We start from the raw sequence: 20656 nt of genomic DNA, 5'->3' as shown, positions 1-20656 counted from the left end.
GAAGGGAAAAAGGAGATCATTAGCAGTGAAAACTGATTAGGATCAGGGTGAGAATGAAAACCTGCAGCCACTGCGGCCCCCCAGGACCAGAGTTGGACACCCCTGTTATAAAGCCTTCTGTGGAAATGCATGTTGCTGTTATGTTTATGAGGCGAATGACTTTTTAATTGTTGTATTTATTGATCCAAATAAGGAAATAAATCGAGTGTTTCTCCCAAATTAGATCTTCAGCCCCATCGGGTTTGTTTTCCTACTAACAAATATCAAATATCTAAGAAAAGAACAGAAATATCAGGGTTTGACGGTGATATCCCCCTCTACTGGGCTTTATTGGAAGTGCTTTGGAAGTCTTAAGTTCTTGAGAGTCCCAGTTCACAACACTTCTCCTATATTTTTAGTTTCTTTGACTTTTTTTTTTGTGTTTGGGGGCTTCACGTGTGCCCCCCTACCCTACAGGCCACGATATATACTCTTAGAATGTTTTCCATAGATTGTCCTGTGCGGCTTTTAGATTCAGCAATCGTTTGATTCACGAGCTGTGTTCTCCGTCGTCCACATACTGTAGAATGGGATCTCGTTCGGTGACGTGTCTCTAATGTCACCTTCTGGTCTCCTGGGTGGGTTGATATTTATGTCAAAAATTCCTGTGGGGTTCCGGTCCTCATGATGGTTTTTGAGACTCGTAGTTCACAACATGGAGATTCACCTCCTCATTTAATTAAAATATTACCTGCCGTGTTATTGTTAACAAACATCATGTGAACCCACAACGGCCATGTAATTAGAGATGGTCAACCTCCTGTGTACCGTAGATTAGCAGACTATCGTCCTGGGCGGCTTATAGATTCAACATTTGGTTGATGTACGAGCCACATTCCCTGATGTTCAGATAGAGTGGGATCTCGTTCGGTGACGCGTCTCTGTCTCTCATGTCACCTTCTGGTCTTCTGGGCTGGTTGATATTTTTGTCAAACATTCCTGTGGGGTTCCAGTCCTCATGATGGTTTTTGGGACTCCTAGTCCACCACATGGAGATTTGCCTCCTCATTTAATTCAAATTTTACCTGCCGTAAGGTCAGGTGATCCTGCAACGGTGATGCCAGACAATGAGTGGCTCACCTTCAAATATCTAAGAAATAAATGTAAAAACTTTCTGCCTCCATTGCTTTGAACGTAGTGGCTAAGCACAATGCAGCATTTCCCAAGATGTCTGAGCGTCCTAAACGAATGTCTCTTACACAGCGGCGCGCTGTCCGGAGACCATGGAGTACGGGGCGTGTGTGTCCTCCTGTCATCGAAGCTGCCGCTCCCTGTCGGCGCCTGACGTCTGCTCCCAGGAGTGCGCAGAAGGGTGCGTCTGCCCCGATGGAACCTTCTACAGCAGCGTATCTCGGCGTTGCGTCACCAGGTAAGTCATACGCGCCACCGTGGACCGTCATGGCCGGCTGAAAGTGGAAACGGTGCCAAGCAGTTGTGCTCTTGTTCCTCAACAGTTAGCTTCCAGTGCCGCTGTTCGATTCAACCAGAAATGTGTTTACAAGCCTCGTTTAAGAAACTCGCACTTCCCAGATGTTATTTCTTAGTTTATCGCCTGCTTTCTTCATGGTATCATTTTCGTTATACTGTATATTCTCACGGGGCAGCACGGTGGCGCAGTGGGTAGCGCTGCTGCCTCGCAGTTAGGAGGCCCTTAAGGGTTCGCTTCCCAGGATCCTCCCTGCCTGTGTGGAGTCTGCATGTTCTCCCCGTGTCTGCGTGTTTTTCCTCCCACAGTCCAAAGACATGCAGGTTAGGTGCATTGGTGATCCTAAATTGTCCCTAGTGTGTGTGTGTGTGTGCCCTGCGGTGGGCTGGCACCCTGCCCGGGGTTTGATTCCTGCTTTGCTCCCTTTGTTGGCTGGGATTGGCTCCAGCAGACCCCCGTGACCCTATAGTTAGGATATTGCGGGTTGGATGGATGGATGGATATTCTCACGTATTTAAAACCTGAAAAATCGATCATAAAATCAGATCTCATGCGTCCGTTCAAAAATACGACACTTATTTATTTTTTTTTACATCTCCTCTCCTCCTCCAATCTCTCATCAGTTTCTCAGACGCATCGAATTTTGTTGCAGCAGCGCAGTTACTAATTTCTTTCGCTACTTCAACGACTTTTAATTTAAAACCAGCTTCATAACTTCTTCTGATCGAACGCTCCATCACAGGGATGTTCTTGCGATAAAGGGTGTGAGATACAAAAAACACAAAACAGTGCAAATGTCGCTTTGGAATAGTTTGGCATTAAATACCGTGTGGTCACGTAGGTACAATAGAGAGAGACGGGTCAGGAGCGCACGCTGATACAGCGCATTGCTGCACCCACATAGAAAATAAAAGGCTGTGTGCCCCGTGGTGCCTCTCTCAGGCGGGCAGGCCTTAGCATATCATATTCTCTTGAGTTTTCCACATTCGACTTATACTTCCTACAGTATAAAATACTGGAGATTATACAGTAAAGTCAAGCCCGACTTATCCACGGGAGAACTTAAACGCGAGTGCATACGGTAATTAACTCTTTGAGGGCTGAAGATTTTTTCCAAAAAGCACAGTTTTCTGCAAGGCACACGAAGCAGTGGCTACAAGGAGAAGTTAACATAAAACGTCTGCTGCCAGTTTGTCAGGAATGTGTGGCAGGGTGGTCTTCATATGCCAGTGTCAGTCACAGTGCATCACAAACTGGTTTGTACCAATGTCACTGTAAGTGGTGGTCTTCCCAGGCAAATGTTGCTGTAGGCGCATCAGCTACACAAACCTGTTCAGTGCCATCATCAGCAGGGGACCAATCAGCTGATGCTGGTACCCACCATTCGTTGTCCTTCACTTGTGTCAAAATTCGAGTCCGACACGTCAGAGCCCAATTCAGTGCTAATATACATATATATATATATATTTTGCTTCATGCATTCGCTTTGATGTCTCTCTGGGTGTCGATGCCATTTCTATTGTTGTTTGCGCCTCACTAAATCACACCATTGTGGGGAATCTCGATTAAACCAGTGAAGCTAACGGTCCTTCTAGCAAACAGAGTCCAACTAAAGCATAATGGCCGATTTTGTCACCGTTGATTGCCACCGTCAACCCCTCCTTTTGACAAAAGTCAACATCCACACTTCCAAGCTATTGTTGTAACGCGTTTTTGGGCCTGGTCTCAAGTGGAAGAGTGCGCCTTGATCTTCATCTTTGTGCCCGGCGGACATGTCATGGCACCTGGTGCTTTTCATTTTCTGTGCCTTCACCTGAACTGGCTGCACGGCTGCGGTTACCCGACTGGTGAAGACTTTTCTTCATCCTGGACGCAGGAGCTGATAAGAAGGCTGAGGCAAAGTCTTTCTGCTTTTATGTTTGAGAGAAAAGCGAAGTGTCAGCGCCGTGTCTGCGCCTCAAGGGCCTGTGAAGGGTGGACTTTACAAAAGTTTTGGCTTTTTCCCCCACTGTGGCCCACCCAGGTCGCTCCCACCTCCTTATTTTATTGAAAGTATTACCTGCCGCGGTATTCTTAACAAACGTCAGATGAACCTGCAATGGCGATGCCGGACTGTATTATCGTGATATTTCCCTCTACTTTCCCTTTAACCCAGGAGTAAGTGTACTCATCAGGCTCGTCACCGGGTTGGTCTACCGTCGCACCTTTAGATTAACACACAGACCCTCAACAGTGCCCTGTGAATGACACACACACACAGCCAGTTACTGTAACCTCGAGCACGTTAAACCACACAAGTGCCTTATCAATAACACAGCCTGTCACTCTCGTAGCACTTCAGGGGACTTGCATATTATCAGCACAAACAACATACGATGTTTAAAATATATCACAGACCTAAATATTACTTCAGTCTCTTGGAATCTATTCAAACATGCAAAGGCTCAACATCCATGGCTATCGGCCATTTATCAACCCAGAATGCCTTACTTGACGTCCTGTTCCCTACTATTGGGTGGAGCTCACACCCTCAGCCTTAATAAACCTCACAGCATGGCGCGTATGGCAAAAGTCTGACTGCTCCTGGTGCTCTAAATAAAATTACCTTATTACCCCAATCACTCTAAATATGAAGACAAAGTATAGAAAGTTAAAAGCAACCTGGTATTCATTACATGCATAATAATCCCAAATAGAACAAATAATAATAGAACATAAATTGATAGTAAAGCCTGGATAGATATAGTGTTTAGGAGAAGCTTACGAATAAATAAAGACATCAAGGATGAATGTCCCAGGACGGCATTGATCCAACACCTGAAGTTGTTCATGAGATGGAAATGGCCACACGTCACTGGCGCCCTTCTTCTGATGTTACTTTGTCGTCTTCTGACGTCGCTCTCAGACGAGGCGTATTTATTATAATATTTCACGTGGGGATTTCCAAATCACCTGACTGTTGCATACACCGGATTGGCTGGCTTTCAGTATGATGGATGGATTTGCTCAAACTCTGTCATCACTTTGAGTGGTCCATTTTTCCCCAAGCCATACAGTTCTTGATGTTCTTACCAATCTCTTGTCTCAAGCTGTAAACTGGTTTAATAATTTCCAGTCCCCCTGTCATCTCCTTCTGTTCACAGGTTGTAACGTAATTCAGATTCATGGCACGTCTTCCTTTCCTAAGCTGTAATCCAGTTTAGTTCTGATGCCTTCCCTTCATAGATGATAAACTCGTCAATAAAGCTTGAGGGTCTCCTGAATTCCTGCTCAGCTCAAACAGATGGCACTGTGATTGGTACAATTCAGGAAAGCAGATTGCCTTTGATGTTAGCTGTCCATTCAAGTATTTCAATTCATCTGTTGTTTTATCTCGAGCCAATCTAATGAAAATACAGGCCAGAATTTACAGATTTTGTACACCACAACAACATCTCTGTGAATGATCTGATCGTGTGGCCGTGTAAACCCTTAACCGGGTTACTGTTAATGATTTCGTAGCCTGCACATGTGCACTACACTCTGCCAGCCTGTGTGTGTATCTGCTTGGCACAGACGCTTGCAGCGTCCACAACATGCGTATCCAGAGGCAAATGTTCAGGCGATTGCATTCTTCCGTTCCCTTCTCAGTATTTCAAAAATCGATACATTTGTGTCAGTTCGCTGAAGGTACTTAGCTAAGCTCAGCAGTACAACTCAATAGCGTTCAAAGTAACGAGCATTGTGTAGTAACGTGTAGGCTAACGCTTATCTTATTGAAGTGTAAATACCCTGCGTTGTCGTCGTCATTCCAGCATCACTGGGTGTTCAGCCTGAAGCACACGTATCAGTAGGCCAGTCCATTGAAGGGTTCAACCGCATAGCCAAACAGAAAAGAGTGCGCTGCGAGCGAACCGGTAACCAAAAAACGTATAAACAGAGCGTCAGTTTGACTAAACACATTTATAAAAAACGGCAGTGCGCTCCCCTCGACTTTCTCGAATACTGAGACGGAGGTAAAGGTCATCAGGAGCACTTCCTGGTGCGCCATATTTGACTTTCCCTTCACAGGTGATAAAATACAGCTTGAGGGTCTCCTGAATTCCTACTCGGATCAAACAGATGGTACTCCGATTCAGGAAAGTGGATTGCCTTTGATGTTAACTGTCCATGAAAGTATTTAAGTTCATCTGTGGTTTTGTCTTGAGCAAATCTAATGAATATAGAGAGAGCAAAATATTCAGATTTCGCACACCACAACCCCGGACGATGAGCGGCCGTCAAATGGTGAGCCACACACGTGAAATAATCAGAGACGCTCGACCTCCCCGCTCTCACACGGAGAAAAACTGCCAGGGGGAGCAACGTCATTTTTATTTTTGTGTCTTCTTTTCTGGCTCGGGAAATGTAATGACATGGGAAAGGTGCCATATAAATCAAATGTTATCATTATTATTATTATTATTATTATTACTGTGACCCTAATTTGGACGTTCCTTTGTTTTATTGCACTTGACAACATGCGGAGGAGTCAGACGGTCTTCAGACCCCCTCACTGCACTCTCTGCACACTTTATTGTGGAGTGCATTTCATTTTAAAGAGAGAAATGCGGCATCTGTGCCCGTCAGTCGACACCTAATAACCCATAATGACAAAGTGACAACATGTGGCCAGCAAGGTTCTCAGATTTATTAAAAGTCAAAAACTGGCATCTTTCATTCCTCTAAGTACTCAGACCAGCTTTCTAACAATCGTCTCGGTGGTGGGGCGGCTGCTGCTGCACAATGGCCCGGCCATCCAAGGGCTGTGACAGCTAAAAAGATAAAAGTGCTGCATGATAGGAACTTGTCACACTTAAACTGTCTGTGTTTCCGTCTTGTAGGTCAGTGCCACCCATCTTATTAGCGGTGCCAAACATTAGGGTGGACTTCTGCACGGCCAATACTTTTATTTCTCATTTTCCTGAGCGATTGTCTCACAGAGTCATCCATGCTCTCCCAGGCACAGACTTCCCTCCTCAGGCCAGCACCATCTCCGCCATTGGGTTCTTTCTGGTAGAACTTGCCTTACTGGTAGACCCTTCTCTGGTGTTCCGTTAATGCCGGGTCCCTCCTGATGCTTCAATATGACACATAGAACCTTCTGTACCCCATTCTTGAAGAAGGTGTACCCTCCGGTCTACTTAAGAGAAGCAGGGGGCATCGGTGAACACGTCCAGGCAGTCGGACCTCAGCAATGTCCCTACTTTGGTCATAGCCGCTGTGGACCTTCTTTAAAGCAAAGCAGAAACAGCTAAGCCCATTCACGTCCCACTTTTCTCCATCACTGAGTGACGGACCCTCTGCGCCTTCATCATCACTGAGGGCTACCATTTGCAGCCACCCTGGTGTTGTTCTTCTGCCCCTCGCCCATTAGGTCTTACCTGCTTACCTGGCTAATCTAGAGGTGTCTGCGAGTGCCCTGCCGCTGGCAAAGGCTGTCACTCAGTAAGGCCTGAAAAAGGACCGAGTGCTCAGGTAGAGTTTGAAATCGGTGCCAAGACAGCACATGGGGTCTGTTTAGGAGTCTCATATGGGGGGCACTGATGTGATGCTGCAGTGCTCGGACAAAATGCTTGGTCAGAGCTTGGCCTAGAAACGCCTCTAAACTGAGTGACCACATCTCTTTCAACAGAAGCCAATGTTCCTGCCATTATCTGGGAGCGGAGTACACGCCGGGAGAGATCGTCGTGACGTCCTCGGGGACACGGTGAGAAGAGCCCACTTAAATCAAGTGGTCAGTGTCGTCGGGGGGGCTTCCTGTGGGGAGTCGGCATGTTCTCCCCGTGTCTGTGTGGGTTTCCTCCCACAGTCCAAACACATGCAGGTTAAGTGAGCTTGTGAGAGTGTGTGTGAGTGTATTTGTGTTCACCTTGTGATGGAGTGGCACCCTGCCCAGGAGTGGTTCCTGCCTTCTACAAGATAACTCCTGGGGTAGCAGACTGAGCTGGAAAAAATGGATGGATGGATGGACCCTGCGGTGAGCTGGCACCCTGCCCGGGGTTTGTTTCCTGCCTTGTGCCCTGTGTTGGCTGGAACTGGCTCCAGCAGACCCCCGTGACCCTGTAATTAGGATATAGCGGATTGGATACTGGATGGAAAGATGGATGGATGGATAGATGGATGGGTGGGTGGGTGGTCTCTTTCAGTGCTAACGTTCAGCTGTCAGCTTTGTGTTTGGCAGATGAATTAGCAGGATGTGAGATCACCTGGAGGGGTCTGTTCTTGTAGATACGTCGAATGTGCGACACCACAACTGAACTCCAATTCTAAGACATAAAGACCTAAGAGTGGCATTTGAACATCTCAGGGTCGCCACTGGTGCCCAATCTGAATTTGGCATTGGGCAGAAAGTGAGGAGAAATTCTTCATATGGCTTTTGACTTTTTTCTTCTCCTCTGCACATTTGATTTTTTTTTATATATATATATAAAAATATAATATAAATATATATATATATAAAGTGTGCAGAATTTCTTCAGCCTTTTCACAAACTGACCGATTTTGTTTTTCAAATTTCAGGGTCTGTAAGGAGGGCCTGATGATCCTTGAAAACCCTCGTCCCGGTAAGTCCTTGGTCAGGATTGATGGAAACTGTGAAGTTTGTTTTATTTCCATATTTGATGTACGTTTCCAGTTTAGTGTTTTCTTTCATAGTCCGATGAATGGCGTATGAGCAGCCCCAGTATGTGAAGTGGCAAACCTCGCCCTGTGGTGCTTTTTCCCAGTTTTTACTTTTTCTTGCCCAAACCTTATTTGAAGATCTTGCATTGCTGCTCCATGCCAATGTATTGACGTACTAAATCCACATTTACATTTACTTACTCGACTGACTCCTTCATCCGAGACACAATCGGCCAGGGCCGTCTTAACGCATGGGCACGCTGGGCAGTTGGCTGGGGGTCCCACGAGCCTAGGGGCCCCGTGCCAATCTGTGTATGTTGTGACTTGCTGTCAATAAGTAAATACTCTACTAGACTAAACTAGAAATGTGTCTTATTGCGTTACAAGTGGATTGTAACGGGGATTGTGATAGAGAGGTGAAGAAGAGAGTGCAGGCCGCGGGGAGAAGAGTGCCAGGAGTGACAGACGGGTACCAGCAAGAGTGACAGGGAAGGTCTACAGGACGGTAGTGAGACCAGCTGTCTTATATGGGCTGGTGACGGTGGCACAGGAGACTGAGCTGGAGGTGGCAGAGTTAAAGATGCTAAGATTGGCATTGGGGGTGACGAGGATGGACAGGATTAGAAATGGGGACATTAGAGGGTCAGCTTAAGACAAAGTCAGAGAGGCGAGATGGTGTTGGTTTGAAGAGATGCTATATGGGTATGACGAGAGTAGGGTGCTAAGGATAGAGCCGCCAGATAAGAGGAGAAGAGGAAGGCCTGAGAGAAGGTTTATGGATGTGATGAGAGAGGAAATGAAGGTGACGGGTGTGACAGAACAAGATGACGAGGACAGGAAGATATGGGAGAAGATGATCTGCTGTGGCGACCCCTAACAGGAGCAGAAGAAAGAAGTGTTACAAGTGGATATTGGCACTCACCTCTGATTTAGTGTCACGCTGGTCACCTGTATGTGGACGGATCTCACGCACGACATCACGTAAAAGTGTAAATGTTAACGTCACTTCAACGCAATTCTCTGCAAACAAATGTTTGTGTTGAACACTTGACTAATAATAAATCATTCACAGTCATTTCACGCGGTGCCACCTCCGTCTGTGGGGTTTATTTAGATGTTGGCATGTTTGTGTTGTTCAAGGCTCCTGTTATTTTGTTCAGACGTTCCTGTCGATTACGATTTTCATTGTTTAAACACGGATTTTGTTGGAAGCACCAATACACTAAATCTAGGTTTAATTTGATCGACCATTTCCATTTTTAATCTTGCGAGTGGTTGTGTAGGTAGGGGTCCCAGTGCACTGCTTTGCCCAGTGGGCTATAATGCTGTTAAGATGGCCCTTTGTTTTGGAGCACCAGTATGTGAAGCGACTTTGCTGGTGGTCTCGTGGTGTCAGTAGTGGGATTTCAAGTCAAAAGCTCAGAGTTTGCGGTTCCAGAGACTTCACCGTTACGCCACACACGGCCCGCCTGCACAACGCCACCCTTCATGTCAAATCACGCCAGCCGCCGACACTTTGGACATTCAGCGATGTGCCGCATGACGTCCATTCAGGCAACATCTGACCGCACGTGCGTCTGCAGTCCTCTAAGGATATAATGGAGTTCAAAAATCCTAATTGAAGAGCGGGACGGAGCGGACAGAACACGCACAGCTTCCCATCCTCAACACGTGTGTCTCGCATCTCTTGTGTACAAAGTGACGGCGCTGTCACCACTTTCTGTCCTTCCCCTACTTATAAATAACAAGTGGACTGTGTAAGAGCGTAGGCTTCAACTCGCAGGCCGCAGAATCCGATCACACATATTGCACATCGCTACAGCATTGTACTGTTACGTCTCTTGTAACCACAAGGGGGCACCACGGAGCCCCTAAATCCCAAAACACGGCGACCCCCAGACAGCCCCGCATTCAAAGTCAGTGCTTTAATTGAACTGTTAGCTCCTGCACTGCACCACCCAATTACACAGCAAGTTGTTCTCCTCGTCCTTCTCGCTTCTCTCCCAACGTCCTGCCGACTCCAACCCTGACAGTTCAGAACTACAAATCCCAGGAATCCTAGCGGGTGTCCAAACTGGGGCTATGCCCGAGGAGCACTGCCACCTTACGTGATGGGGGATGAATTCTCCAATGATATTCTGACCCCCCAGATTGGGATGAGGACTGGAAACCAACCCATCCGGGCTGCACCTCCAACCATGTGACCCCCACATAATGGCCTCCAGGCCAGATAAGGCACTGCACTCCTGCCCTTAGACAAAGCAGGCAGGGCCTTCTTAACACACGGGCACAATAGACAGTTGCATAGGGGTCCCCATGAGCACAGGGGTCCCATGCTAATCTACGTATGTTGTGACTTGCTGAGTGGTTGTGTAGGTAGGGGTCTCGGTGTACTGCTTTGCCCAGGGGGGGCTTATAATGCTGTTAAGATGACCCTGAAAGCAGGTCCACTGCAGTGTCCCGTATACCTTTGTACTGCACTACAATATGGCGTCTGCACAACATCCAAACTGCATGACGTCCTGCTTCACAGAATGCGTTGGGGACGTCAAGCGGCTCATGCCTGCAGTCGGTAAAGTGAGGTCATTCTACTCATTAGTGACGGCGATGGAGAGTCATAGACGTGCAAATGTGGACTCGGGACAATCAGGGCGCTATAAAGCTAAGACAGAGTTCAGACACTAGAGGGCGATGTAGTAGATAAGGCGGTCATTTTGGACCCAATCTCTGAAGTCAGGCAGTTGTACCCACCAGTCATGGCAGCAGAGAGTGATGATGTGTTGCTTCCTGACTGGCACACTGGACTGGATTGTAGTGACTAACAGGTCACCCTCTTCTTCACTGGGCCCTGTCCCATCTGGACAAAACAGACCATTATGTTGGAATGCCATTCTTACACTTCAGTTCAGCACTGGACACCAATGTCCCTCAGAAACCCATAGGCAAGATGAGTCTGCCAGACTACAACACTGCCCCCTATGCAGCTGGACGTCCTGACGGAGAGACCCCAGGCTGTCAGTACCATCATGCTGAGCACTGGAGTCTCCCCCCCAGCCCACATCTGTTCACTCTGCAGACTAACAACACCATCATTAGGTCTGCTGACCATACAACAGTAGCAGGTGTCATCAGCAATGGGGACGAATGAAGAATGAAGTGGACAGGACAGGACAGGACTCTGTTGGCCTCAATGGCCTCTTCAGGTCCACATTGTTCTAATGTTCTAATGAATCATCTTACACAATGGAGATACAGTGACTGGTGGTCTTGTGTGAATGCAGCAATCTGTCACTTAATGATTGTTGACTTTGGGAAGGACCCTGCATTGTGGGGGCTCTGAGGTGGAACTGGTCAAGAACACCAAATTCCTTGGTGTGCACCTGGCAGCTGACCTCGCTTGGTCATTTAGCACATCTGCATCTCCACTTTCCTTGGTGGCTAAAGAAGGCCTCCCCCCTTCTCACCCACTCTACAGGGGCATCATGGGCAGCGTTCTGACCTGCTGCATCACCATCTGGTTCAGGAATTGCAGTGTCTCTGACCCAGAAGGTCCTACACACACAGCAGAAAAGACCATGGGGACCTCTGGACCCTTCATTATAAACATCTTCATAAAGTGAGGCATCCGCAACACCCACAGCATTGTGAAGGACCACCGCCACCCCTCGCATGGTCTCTTTGTGCCACTTCCAACTTTGTGGTCCTTCACAATGCTGTGGGTGTATAATTTATTTTTTTTCTGTTATTTGAATGTATTATCATTTGTTCCAGTGTACCTATTGTTTATTTGCCTATCTCTAGAATGGCATAGGGGGTCTCTTTACTTGTCCTGCCCTTCTTTAATATGCACTACTAGCTTAACAAAAGAAAGGCACAAGGATGCCAGATGTCAGTTTCTGTCACGTTGTGCATTTAGGGACCTCTGGTCACCGGGTATGCTGGCCCCAATGTCCTCCTGTCTTTGTGTGTCTTGGTGTTCATCGGACATTCCAGCAATGATGAGGACGCTGGACACCATTGAGCCCAGCCACGGCCGGATGCCAGACGTTTTGTTATTTTCTATTGTAAAGGCAAAGGGGGGCACCGGAGAGCCCCAAGCACACCAAGACAGTGCCGGGTTATAATAATACAGTAAAGGATGTTTAATACACAATACCTCAGTGTACACCAGCAAAAAGACCACAAGTCGTCTCTCTCACCACCGCGATGCTCTCCTCCAGTCAAGTGTTGCCCTCCGTCCCCCCAGCTCTGACTCGCTTGGATGACAGAGTGCAGTCCCTTTTATTGAGGATCCAGGAGTACTTCCTGTGCCAGGGCTGCTGCTCGTTGGAAGCACTTCCTGGGCACATCAAAGTCCTACATAAAAGGGAGTACTTACTCTCCCTGCAGCGCCCTCTTGTGGCACCCTCAGCCCCCAGCATGCTGTGCTGCTGGACTACAATTCCCAGCATTCCCTGCTGGTTCTCAAATTGCAGGCACCTGCCATCTAGCAACTGGGAGGGAATACACCTCCCAGAGACAGTCCTTCCCTGTTCTCTTTTATCCCGATCAGGGAAGGTGTTGTGCACATGTTCAGTCGGGACGCTTGTCCCTTTGTTTGTGGCTTGGCACTCAGCTAAGGGACCATCTTCTTTTCTGGCTGGGATGTCCGTCCTTCCATTAGGGGATCCTTGTGCAGATATGACATCTTTCCCTCTCTTGGCTGAGAAGCCTTTCTGTCCATTCGGGGCCTGCCACTCAGGTAAGGGATCTTCCCAATTCCATGCCAGGATGCCCATCCATCCCATATGCCACCTTCATTCTATTGAGAGTAATGAGCCAAGGAGACACATAAAAAAAGGTTTGGGGCACCAAAAAACAGATGATCAGAAAAAGGAAAACAACAACAAGTGACATTTTATTCAGATGGGAACCTTCTTGAGACCTGGGTATCAGTGCTGGGCGAGCTTAGGTGGGCAGAGACCGGAAGTGATGTCAGAGGTGAGAGCGCCACCCTCTGGTGCTCAGTGTCACAAGCATCACATGAGCCCTGAAGTTGTCTCCCAAATGTGTGTGTGTGTGTGTGGCACTGCGGCCCTCTTGAACGCTGGTTCTTGCCACGGTGTGCTGCAGTGTGGTGTGTGGGTGGAATGGCAATAAAACCACTTGATTTGATTTATTCAGATTATTTTCTAATCTCCCCAGGGTGTTGTTCACAACTTTCCATTTGGAGATTCTATTTTTTTCACGCCTGGCATCTTGTGGCTAACGTTTAGTCGTTTTTCTCTCGATGTTAGGGTCTCGTTAGCTTCACTTTTGCTATGCATTCTGGTTACGACGCCGCCATGTTGTTTTTTTGTGCGCATCGCTATATGGTGTATTTGGTAGAACGTAGCTGCAATGTGACGTCTTCTCTCTGCTGATAATAATGATGGACGGTCATGGGAGGTCTGTCGTGATTGTTATCAGAATGTCTTCTTTGTTCCATCGTATTTGCAGACACAACGTGTCCACCCGGCCAGCTTTATTTCAAGTGTGATGATGCGCCATCGGTTGGCACAGAAAAGACAGGAGTGCCGTGTGAAAGAACTTGCGAGAGCCACCTGCTGAACCTCACCTGCCCCGGGCACACGACCTGCCAATCGGGATGCGTCTGTCCACATGGGTAAGTCACATGACTGCTAATTTAGGGCAATCGAAGTGCAGCGCCGCCGTTTGGTCTTTTTTAGATTTCATGACTTCGGTAGACCAGGCTGTGATTGAGCCGCAGTGTCATTGCGCTGTCGTCGTCGCGTGTGTTTTAATTCACTAACACTCGTTGTTCGTTTGGGGATCTGTTTGCTGTCACTCTGTGTTCCTATTGCTGTGGCACATTGCGCAGCTGCTGTCGCGTCGTGTGGTGTCAACGGCGGGACGGTTTATGAAACACACCAGTGAGATGGGGGACATCGCCGAAGCCTTGACTTTTACTCACCGAGAGGTTTTCGAATGAAGGCTTTGATTTGGCGACAGATCTTTCTGGCCCCGGATTTGGTCTTTGCTCTGATTTAGAGAAAAAGATTGGATTGACTTCTCTGAGATGGAAAGGGAGCGGGAGAAACACGTAATCTGAAACGGGGAGATCGAGACCACCAAACAAGCCGTCAAAACGCAGAGCACAAGAACGTGTGAAGTCAAACACCTGGGGCCTCGTGTATAACGCCGTGCGTAGAACTCGCACTCTAACATGGCGTAAGCACAATAGCCGAAATGTGCGTACGCACAGAGAAATCCAGATGCATAAATCTGTGCGTTTGCCAACTTCCACGTTCTTCCGCTACATAAATCCTGGTCAGCGTGAAAAGTAACGCTCGTGCACGCGCCTGCTGTCCCGCCCTAACTCCTCCCAGAATCACGTCTCTTTGAATATGCAAATCAATATAAATCGCCCTTAAGCTCAGCCTTCTGTGAAAAGACAATGGGAAAAGCACGGGGAAAATATAAGAATTTCAGCGAATACCAAGTGGAGGAAAAGAAAAAACGAACTGTTTGTTGGTTTAAAAAGTGAAATAAACAACAAAAGGAAGTTGATCGAGTGACATAGCGTATGGGAGAAACTCGATAGCTCAAGTTCACAAAGTCGCACAGTGCCGGAAATAAAAAGAAGTTGTCAGATATCAAAGTCGCCGTGGAAAGGGGAGTCGTAGCCCACCGTCTGAGTGTCACATGACAGCTTATGAGGGTACAGAGAAAAAAAGGCACACAGTGGGAAAAAGAACTTCAATCTCGACATTTCCACTTTAATCACGTAGTTTATTTTGTCATTTAGTAGAACATCATAAACTTCATCTTAAAATCGTTTAATTAACCAGTTTCTCAAATCCCATCGTAATTAAAGTCGCACGTTAAATGATTTGATCTTCTATGTGCTCTGTGTGTGTGAATCACTACCTGCTTCTTAAACCGGCTCTCTTCCTCCAACTGGTCACAGAGTCCATGACATTCGTGACATTACAGCTCTCTGAATAACTCAAATACTGAGATGTATACGTGATGTCATTTTTATGATGATAGGAGTTAAAGCACGTTATTAAACATGTGTTCCACTTCGATGAAATAATTTATTGCAGTAGTACAATCAGGGGCGGCTCTAGGCAGAGGAAGAATCGGTGGCTCCTTCACCCGCCAATGTCACTATGGCATCTTATGCCCGGTGGATGGCCACGTTCGTTACAGACACTGCATAGCCGCCTCGTGCTCACGACACAAGCATTTAACTTTTGCCGAAATTTGTCGCTGCGTTTTTAGCTGTGTTGTTATTTTCTCTTTCCGTTTTATATTCAATATATATTGGTGTGGCCGCCCCTGGGATTTCACAGTTTGCACACGTCTAAGGCCGCCCCTGCAGTGCTGTCTCTTTCAAACGTACTCTCCTCCAATTCCTGTCCTTCCTCTTCTTTCTCCAAGTAACCAATCGCCACACAATCTGCTCTGTAATAGAAGTTAAGCCATCTGTAAGCTTAGCGCCGATTCTTCATAACTTTTAAAGAACACTGAAATATCTTCGTAGTACGCATTTAATTATTCAGTCCTTCATGCCAGTCCCAATGAAGCATACAGTGCGAGGCAGGAACAATCCGTGAACAGAGCGCCAGATCCTTGCTAGCGTAGCGATACCGTGTCCTTAATTATTAACAATATAGATTATTTAAATGAAGTTAAAGTTTTATCTGTATAATAAACATATTTTGCTGCATTTCATCTTAAAATGATCTCGTCATCATATGTAAATACGCGCTTTATAAAGTGGCTCAGGTTGTGTACAGTGAGGTGATTGTACTTATAAGTCCTCACAGGTCTACCAGGAGCACCTGATGGCTGACTGAGTGTGTTTAGAGCTCTTGGGATGAAACTGTTTGTGAACCGCGAGGTCCGTACAGGAAAGGCTCTGAAGTGTTTGTTGTATGGAGGCAGTTCAAATAGACTGTGTGCATGGCTGAGGCAGCGTGTGCTTGATGCTGTACCCTGATAATTCTCTTTCTGATCAGCTTCTCCGAGTGGTGCAGTGAGATTAATATGGAAAAAGATGATCCGCTGTGGCAACTGCTAACGGGAGCAGCGGAAAGAAGAAGAAGAAGAAGAAGGAGGAGAAGTGAGAGTAACAACACTAAAGCAGTTCTGGTATTTGGAATAGTTTGGCCATTCTGTGAACCGTTACATTGTTACAAGTTAATTACAATCAGATGCGTTACACTAATAAACAATATGCGGTTAATTTCAGTTCATTTATATTTATAAATTGTATTTATAAAGCCGCGTCAGGAAAGGAAAGGATAACCACATAGGAACAGTAGCATTGCTCTGACGCTGGGTGCCACCAGCCTGCAAAACCGAGCGGAGAACTTGCCTACGACTGGGTATGAGGTACCGTGGAAAAGTGCGTGGCTTTACGCCAAGTTTAGGTTTTATACTTCGTGATTTGAACGTGGAAAAGTTCTTACGCAATAAAATAAATAATTGATAATCATTTGAAAATCGATTTAAATCAATGGGGACAAGAACAGACAATCAAGCCCACAAAGCTCATCGATCCCATTCACTGAATGACATCAAAGTGACTTTTCATAAGTGTTCCCTTCTATCCGATTATTTAAATTTTTTTTTTTTTCATATATTTTACTTACCCCGTGGACTTCCTAGCTAATGCCTGGGAAATAAAACTTTTTAATCTCATGTTTTTGTGGACAAAACAAAACATGAAGTGTCTAATAGAACGGGACCCTACGGTGGACAACAGCCAGCGGTATCAAAACGTCCACGAAAAAGAAAACCTTGTTACCCGTGTGGTAGAATCCACGCAGAAAGTCATTCAGTCGTATTCTCCCAGTGAGCAAAGCGCTCTTATTGTTTGCTAAAATATTGTTTATAATAAAGAGGTCTTTAAAATGAAAGTAGCCCACAACCAGGAAGCCCCTTCCCACTGGGTAATCAAAGACCCACCCCTCCCCTTCATTCATTGGTCGGGAGTCCTGTCTTCAGTCTGAGCCGACCTGCTGGCTGCGGAGTAATTGGATTTCCAGACTTATTTATTTACCGTTTTCCCTGTCGTGTGAGTCTTTGATGAAACGGCCCGATGTGCGGATGATGTGACACGAGTAACACAAGATGTCTCCTGAAGCTTTTTGATGTGGACGAGTCGCCCGTCATTCCCTCACACCTCCCTCTTTAACTTATCAGTTCCACATAATAAGACATTAGCGACATTGCATTGTATGTTCTTAATGCTGATACTACATGTCACTTATATAGCGCCTTTCCCACACTCAAGGCACTTTATTCTACTTGTGCCCTCACAGTCTTTCTTGGATGAACGCATCAGCACAGCAGAAGTGACGTCAGGCTCAGAGGGGACGTCCCCAGGCGCTCCCGGTGCACGTTGGGAGTTTTTGTTGCACTCTGCCCACATAACGATGTTGGCACCGTGTATCCAACGTGATTAAAACATTTGCTTACAATCTGAAACGGCTACACGTTTATTTCTGGAATGTTCCTTTTAATATTCTTCATCCACAGTAAACTGCGAACAACTGAAACTGTGGAGACGGGACCCGCGGGTCTGGGGGTTCTGCTGTGCAGATGTCTAAGCGTTTGTTCAAATCAGTCCATCTGATCAGCAGACAGTCTGTGCCAAGTGAGGTGGCATGTGCCCTTCAGCAATGCCCGCTGTAGCTCCATAATCCTGTGTTTGGTGGTCCCACGTCAGACGCAGATGTTCTGTCCATTTCAGTCTCTCTAGCAGGGCACCTGCTCTGTCACCGGGCTCCCCGAGGTGCACCAAGCTTAGTATTGAAAGCCATATGACGGTCAAAGACCCTTTCACGAGGACCACCCTTACACTGCAAGGGGCAGGTCCTGGAGCGGCATACGCGCTTGATATCTGAATTATGGGGTCTTGATGATAAAGCTTCTAAAGATTAAAATGACATGTTACTTATATAGCGCCTTTCCTTTGCTCAAGGCGTCGCTAAAGAGACTAAGAACCAATCGGGAACGGACATAAAGGCAAATCAGTGTAACGTACGTTAGCGTTGAACCCGATACATCTTTTAATTCCAGCAGTGCCAGCCGATTGGTCAGGTGGTGAGCAGCTTTGGTGGTCATGCTGTGATAAGCCCACCGTGTGACCGTCTGCCTCCATCTGCTTGATGATGTGGGTTCCGAAAGTCTGGAAGTGAACCAAACCTCATCAGGCACCAGGATGGCGTTGGGTCTTTGTGTGCAATCGAATATCACCGGGAAATCGGGGGCCCTGGGAAGCGAAGGGGCTTTTTTTTTTGTGACCTATTAAATCTTTTGAATGTCACCTGTGCTGCTAATACTAAAAAGTGCCATTATAACTGGGGTCGAAAACTGTAAACATTCTGTCATGAGAATTTAATATTTTATGCAACGTGATACGCTTGGTATTTAGATTACAATACGCCAAATCACAAAGGCCCGTTATGTGCGGGACAAAGAAAACGCTTGGAACCGCCGGGGTCCGGGCCTGAATTGGGAGGGCTCTTCTGGTTTCAATCAGGTTCCTGATCTTAATGTTGGAATTATCTTGTAACGCACAATGTCGCCTTGTTCCTCTGGCCGCGTTTTTTTTTTTTTAAATCCGTTTGATTTCAGCGGAGTGGCACGGTGTCACAGTGGTTAGCACAGTCGCCTCGCGTCCCCCATCTGTCCGGCCGTCAAATCCCAAAGGTGTCTGTCTGTCTGTCTATGTGTCTGCTGGGAAAGTCGATGGCCCTAAAGTGGCCAAGTGACGGGTTTTCCATGAGTGTGCCCCGTGATGGACACCAGAGAGGCGGGCTGCGGAAGTTAGCGGAACGAACAAACCGACAAAAACGAACAAATCCAAGCTCATCAGCTTCTCCTCATACTTGGTGACGTGGCGTCGAGGTGTCTGATCGACCTTCTCCATTCAGCTCATCGCCAGTCGGACCCTTCACCTTTAACTTGATTCATGGCTGGTGACTCCGATTTACAAATTGATGGACCCCAAGAGTCGCTCATTGAGTATTCAGTTGGCACATTGGACCACTGGTTATGTTTCATATCTCATCTCATTCTTCACACACGCGTCATATTCTGTCCCATTTCTAGAGAGAGCGTATTTGCTCCTCACCCTCCACGTGCTCTAAATTCGCCGCTGCAATTCCACAATTCAAACTCATTCAATACAAATGAAAAGTATAGAGAGGTGGACAAAAACAACGGATTTCCATTTTGACCTTAATTGAAACATTTAGTTGTTTTAAACTGCTTTTAATTCTGATGCTTCAATCAATCTTATTACAGAATGTTCAACAAAAGGATAACAAGAAAAACTAAATAATAATTTTATTTAGGGTCAAATTTTAGTTTTTAAATATCGGATTTTTTTTTTTTCTAAGTCTGAGTGCTTTGATCCTGTAATTGATATTTAGGCAGCAAAACTCCTCCCTTTATCGATATAACGACCGGCTTGACACAAACCTCCAGTTTACTAAACAAACGGCAGGAGTGAAACTACAAGTAAAGAAACATCATATTCAGCACACAGACAAACAACAGTCTGGTAACAGCTTTAAAATAGAAGTAGCAGTACAGCGCGGTGACATTTGACAAACAGAAACTTAGCGCATGTGCTACCATAGGCTAAAACAGGCGGGGTGAACTTGTACTGCATGTATGCGAGGCACTTACGTCACTCACGTTGGGAACGCCCCACTGTAAGGCGGCTCAGGAAGGACAAACATCGCAAAGTGCGCATATCTGAACAGAACGGTTTACAAAATTGAAATGGTTAATAATAATTAAGCGTTTTGCCCACCTTAACAAACATGACACTGATCCCGTTTTTGTTTTATAAAATTGAAAACCGTTCATGGTCTTTGCCTTTCTTTGTAAATGAAGTCCATGCGCCTCCACGAAAATCTCCGTCACTTTCTTGTAGAAGTTCTTCTTTTCCGTTAGTTTTAACAATCTTAATCTTCCATTTTGGCAGTCAGTCGGAACAAAAAATCAAAATGAACGTCGCGCTGCAGTGCACCTGACTTTCTGATCTCGCCTCTGCGTAGAAGAACGGGGGGTCCTCAATCTCAGTCCTGGAGGGCCGCAGGTTTTTACTCCAACCCAATTGCTCCAACCTCTGCTTCACTTTAGTTGTCTCGCTCGTTAAGATTTTGAACCCTTATTGCTTATTTTAGTCTTAAACCGCTCAATTCTTGGTTTTTAATTGCTCTTAATTAGCAATAACATGCAAATGACAAGAGAGACCAGCAGTTCTCCATTTACTTGTTACAGTTTCCACCTGTGTGTATTTATCATGCACGGTTTGGTTTAATTAAACACTTGGAAGGTAAGCGAAGAGAAACAAGTGACAGACTGAGTATTGCTCATCCATTTTAGACTTCCAATCATTTGTAAGATATCCTTAGAAAGGAAAAAAATCTGACATGGCAAAGTTAAAGCACTAGCAAGTCGTGAAACTGAATTATTAGGAAGCATTATTTTCTCATTAAGCCAATGGGTTGGAGCAAAAACCTGCAGCCACTGTGGCCC

The 20656-nt window shown here is 46.3% G+C and overlaps 1 protein-coding gene across 1 annotated transcript in view; it reads left to right on the top strand.

Moving 5' to 3' along the window:
- Positions 1-20656, top strand: part of otog (otogelin) — a 231377-nt gene that overhangs the window by 77897 nt on the left and 132824 nt on the right. Inside the window, exons 17-20 of the mRNA XM_039740451.1 lie at positions 1243-1408; positions 7119-7193; positions 8006-8049; positions 13586-13751. Coding sequence (XP_039596385.1) covers positions 1243-1408; positions 7119-7193; positions 8006-8049; positions 13586-13751 — 451 coding nt within the window. The remainder of the gene's footprint in view (positions 1-1242; positions 1409-7118; positions 7194-8005; positions 8050-13585; positions 13752-20656) is intronic.

Source organism: Polypterus senegalus, chromosome 1, assembly GCF_016835505.1.
Source record: "Polypterus senegalus isolate Bchr_013 chromosome 1, ASM1683550v1, whole genome shotgun sequence".
In the NCBI taxonomy this organism is placed as follows: domain Eukaryota; kingdom Metazoa; phylum Chordata; class Cladistia; order Polypteriformes; family Polypteridae; genus Polypterus; species Polypterus senegalus.
The sequence above is the reverse complement of the archived record's forward strand: the minus strand, read 5'-3'. Positions and strand labels throughout refer to the sequence as shown.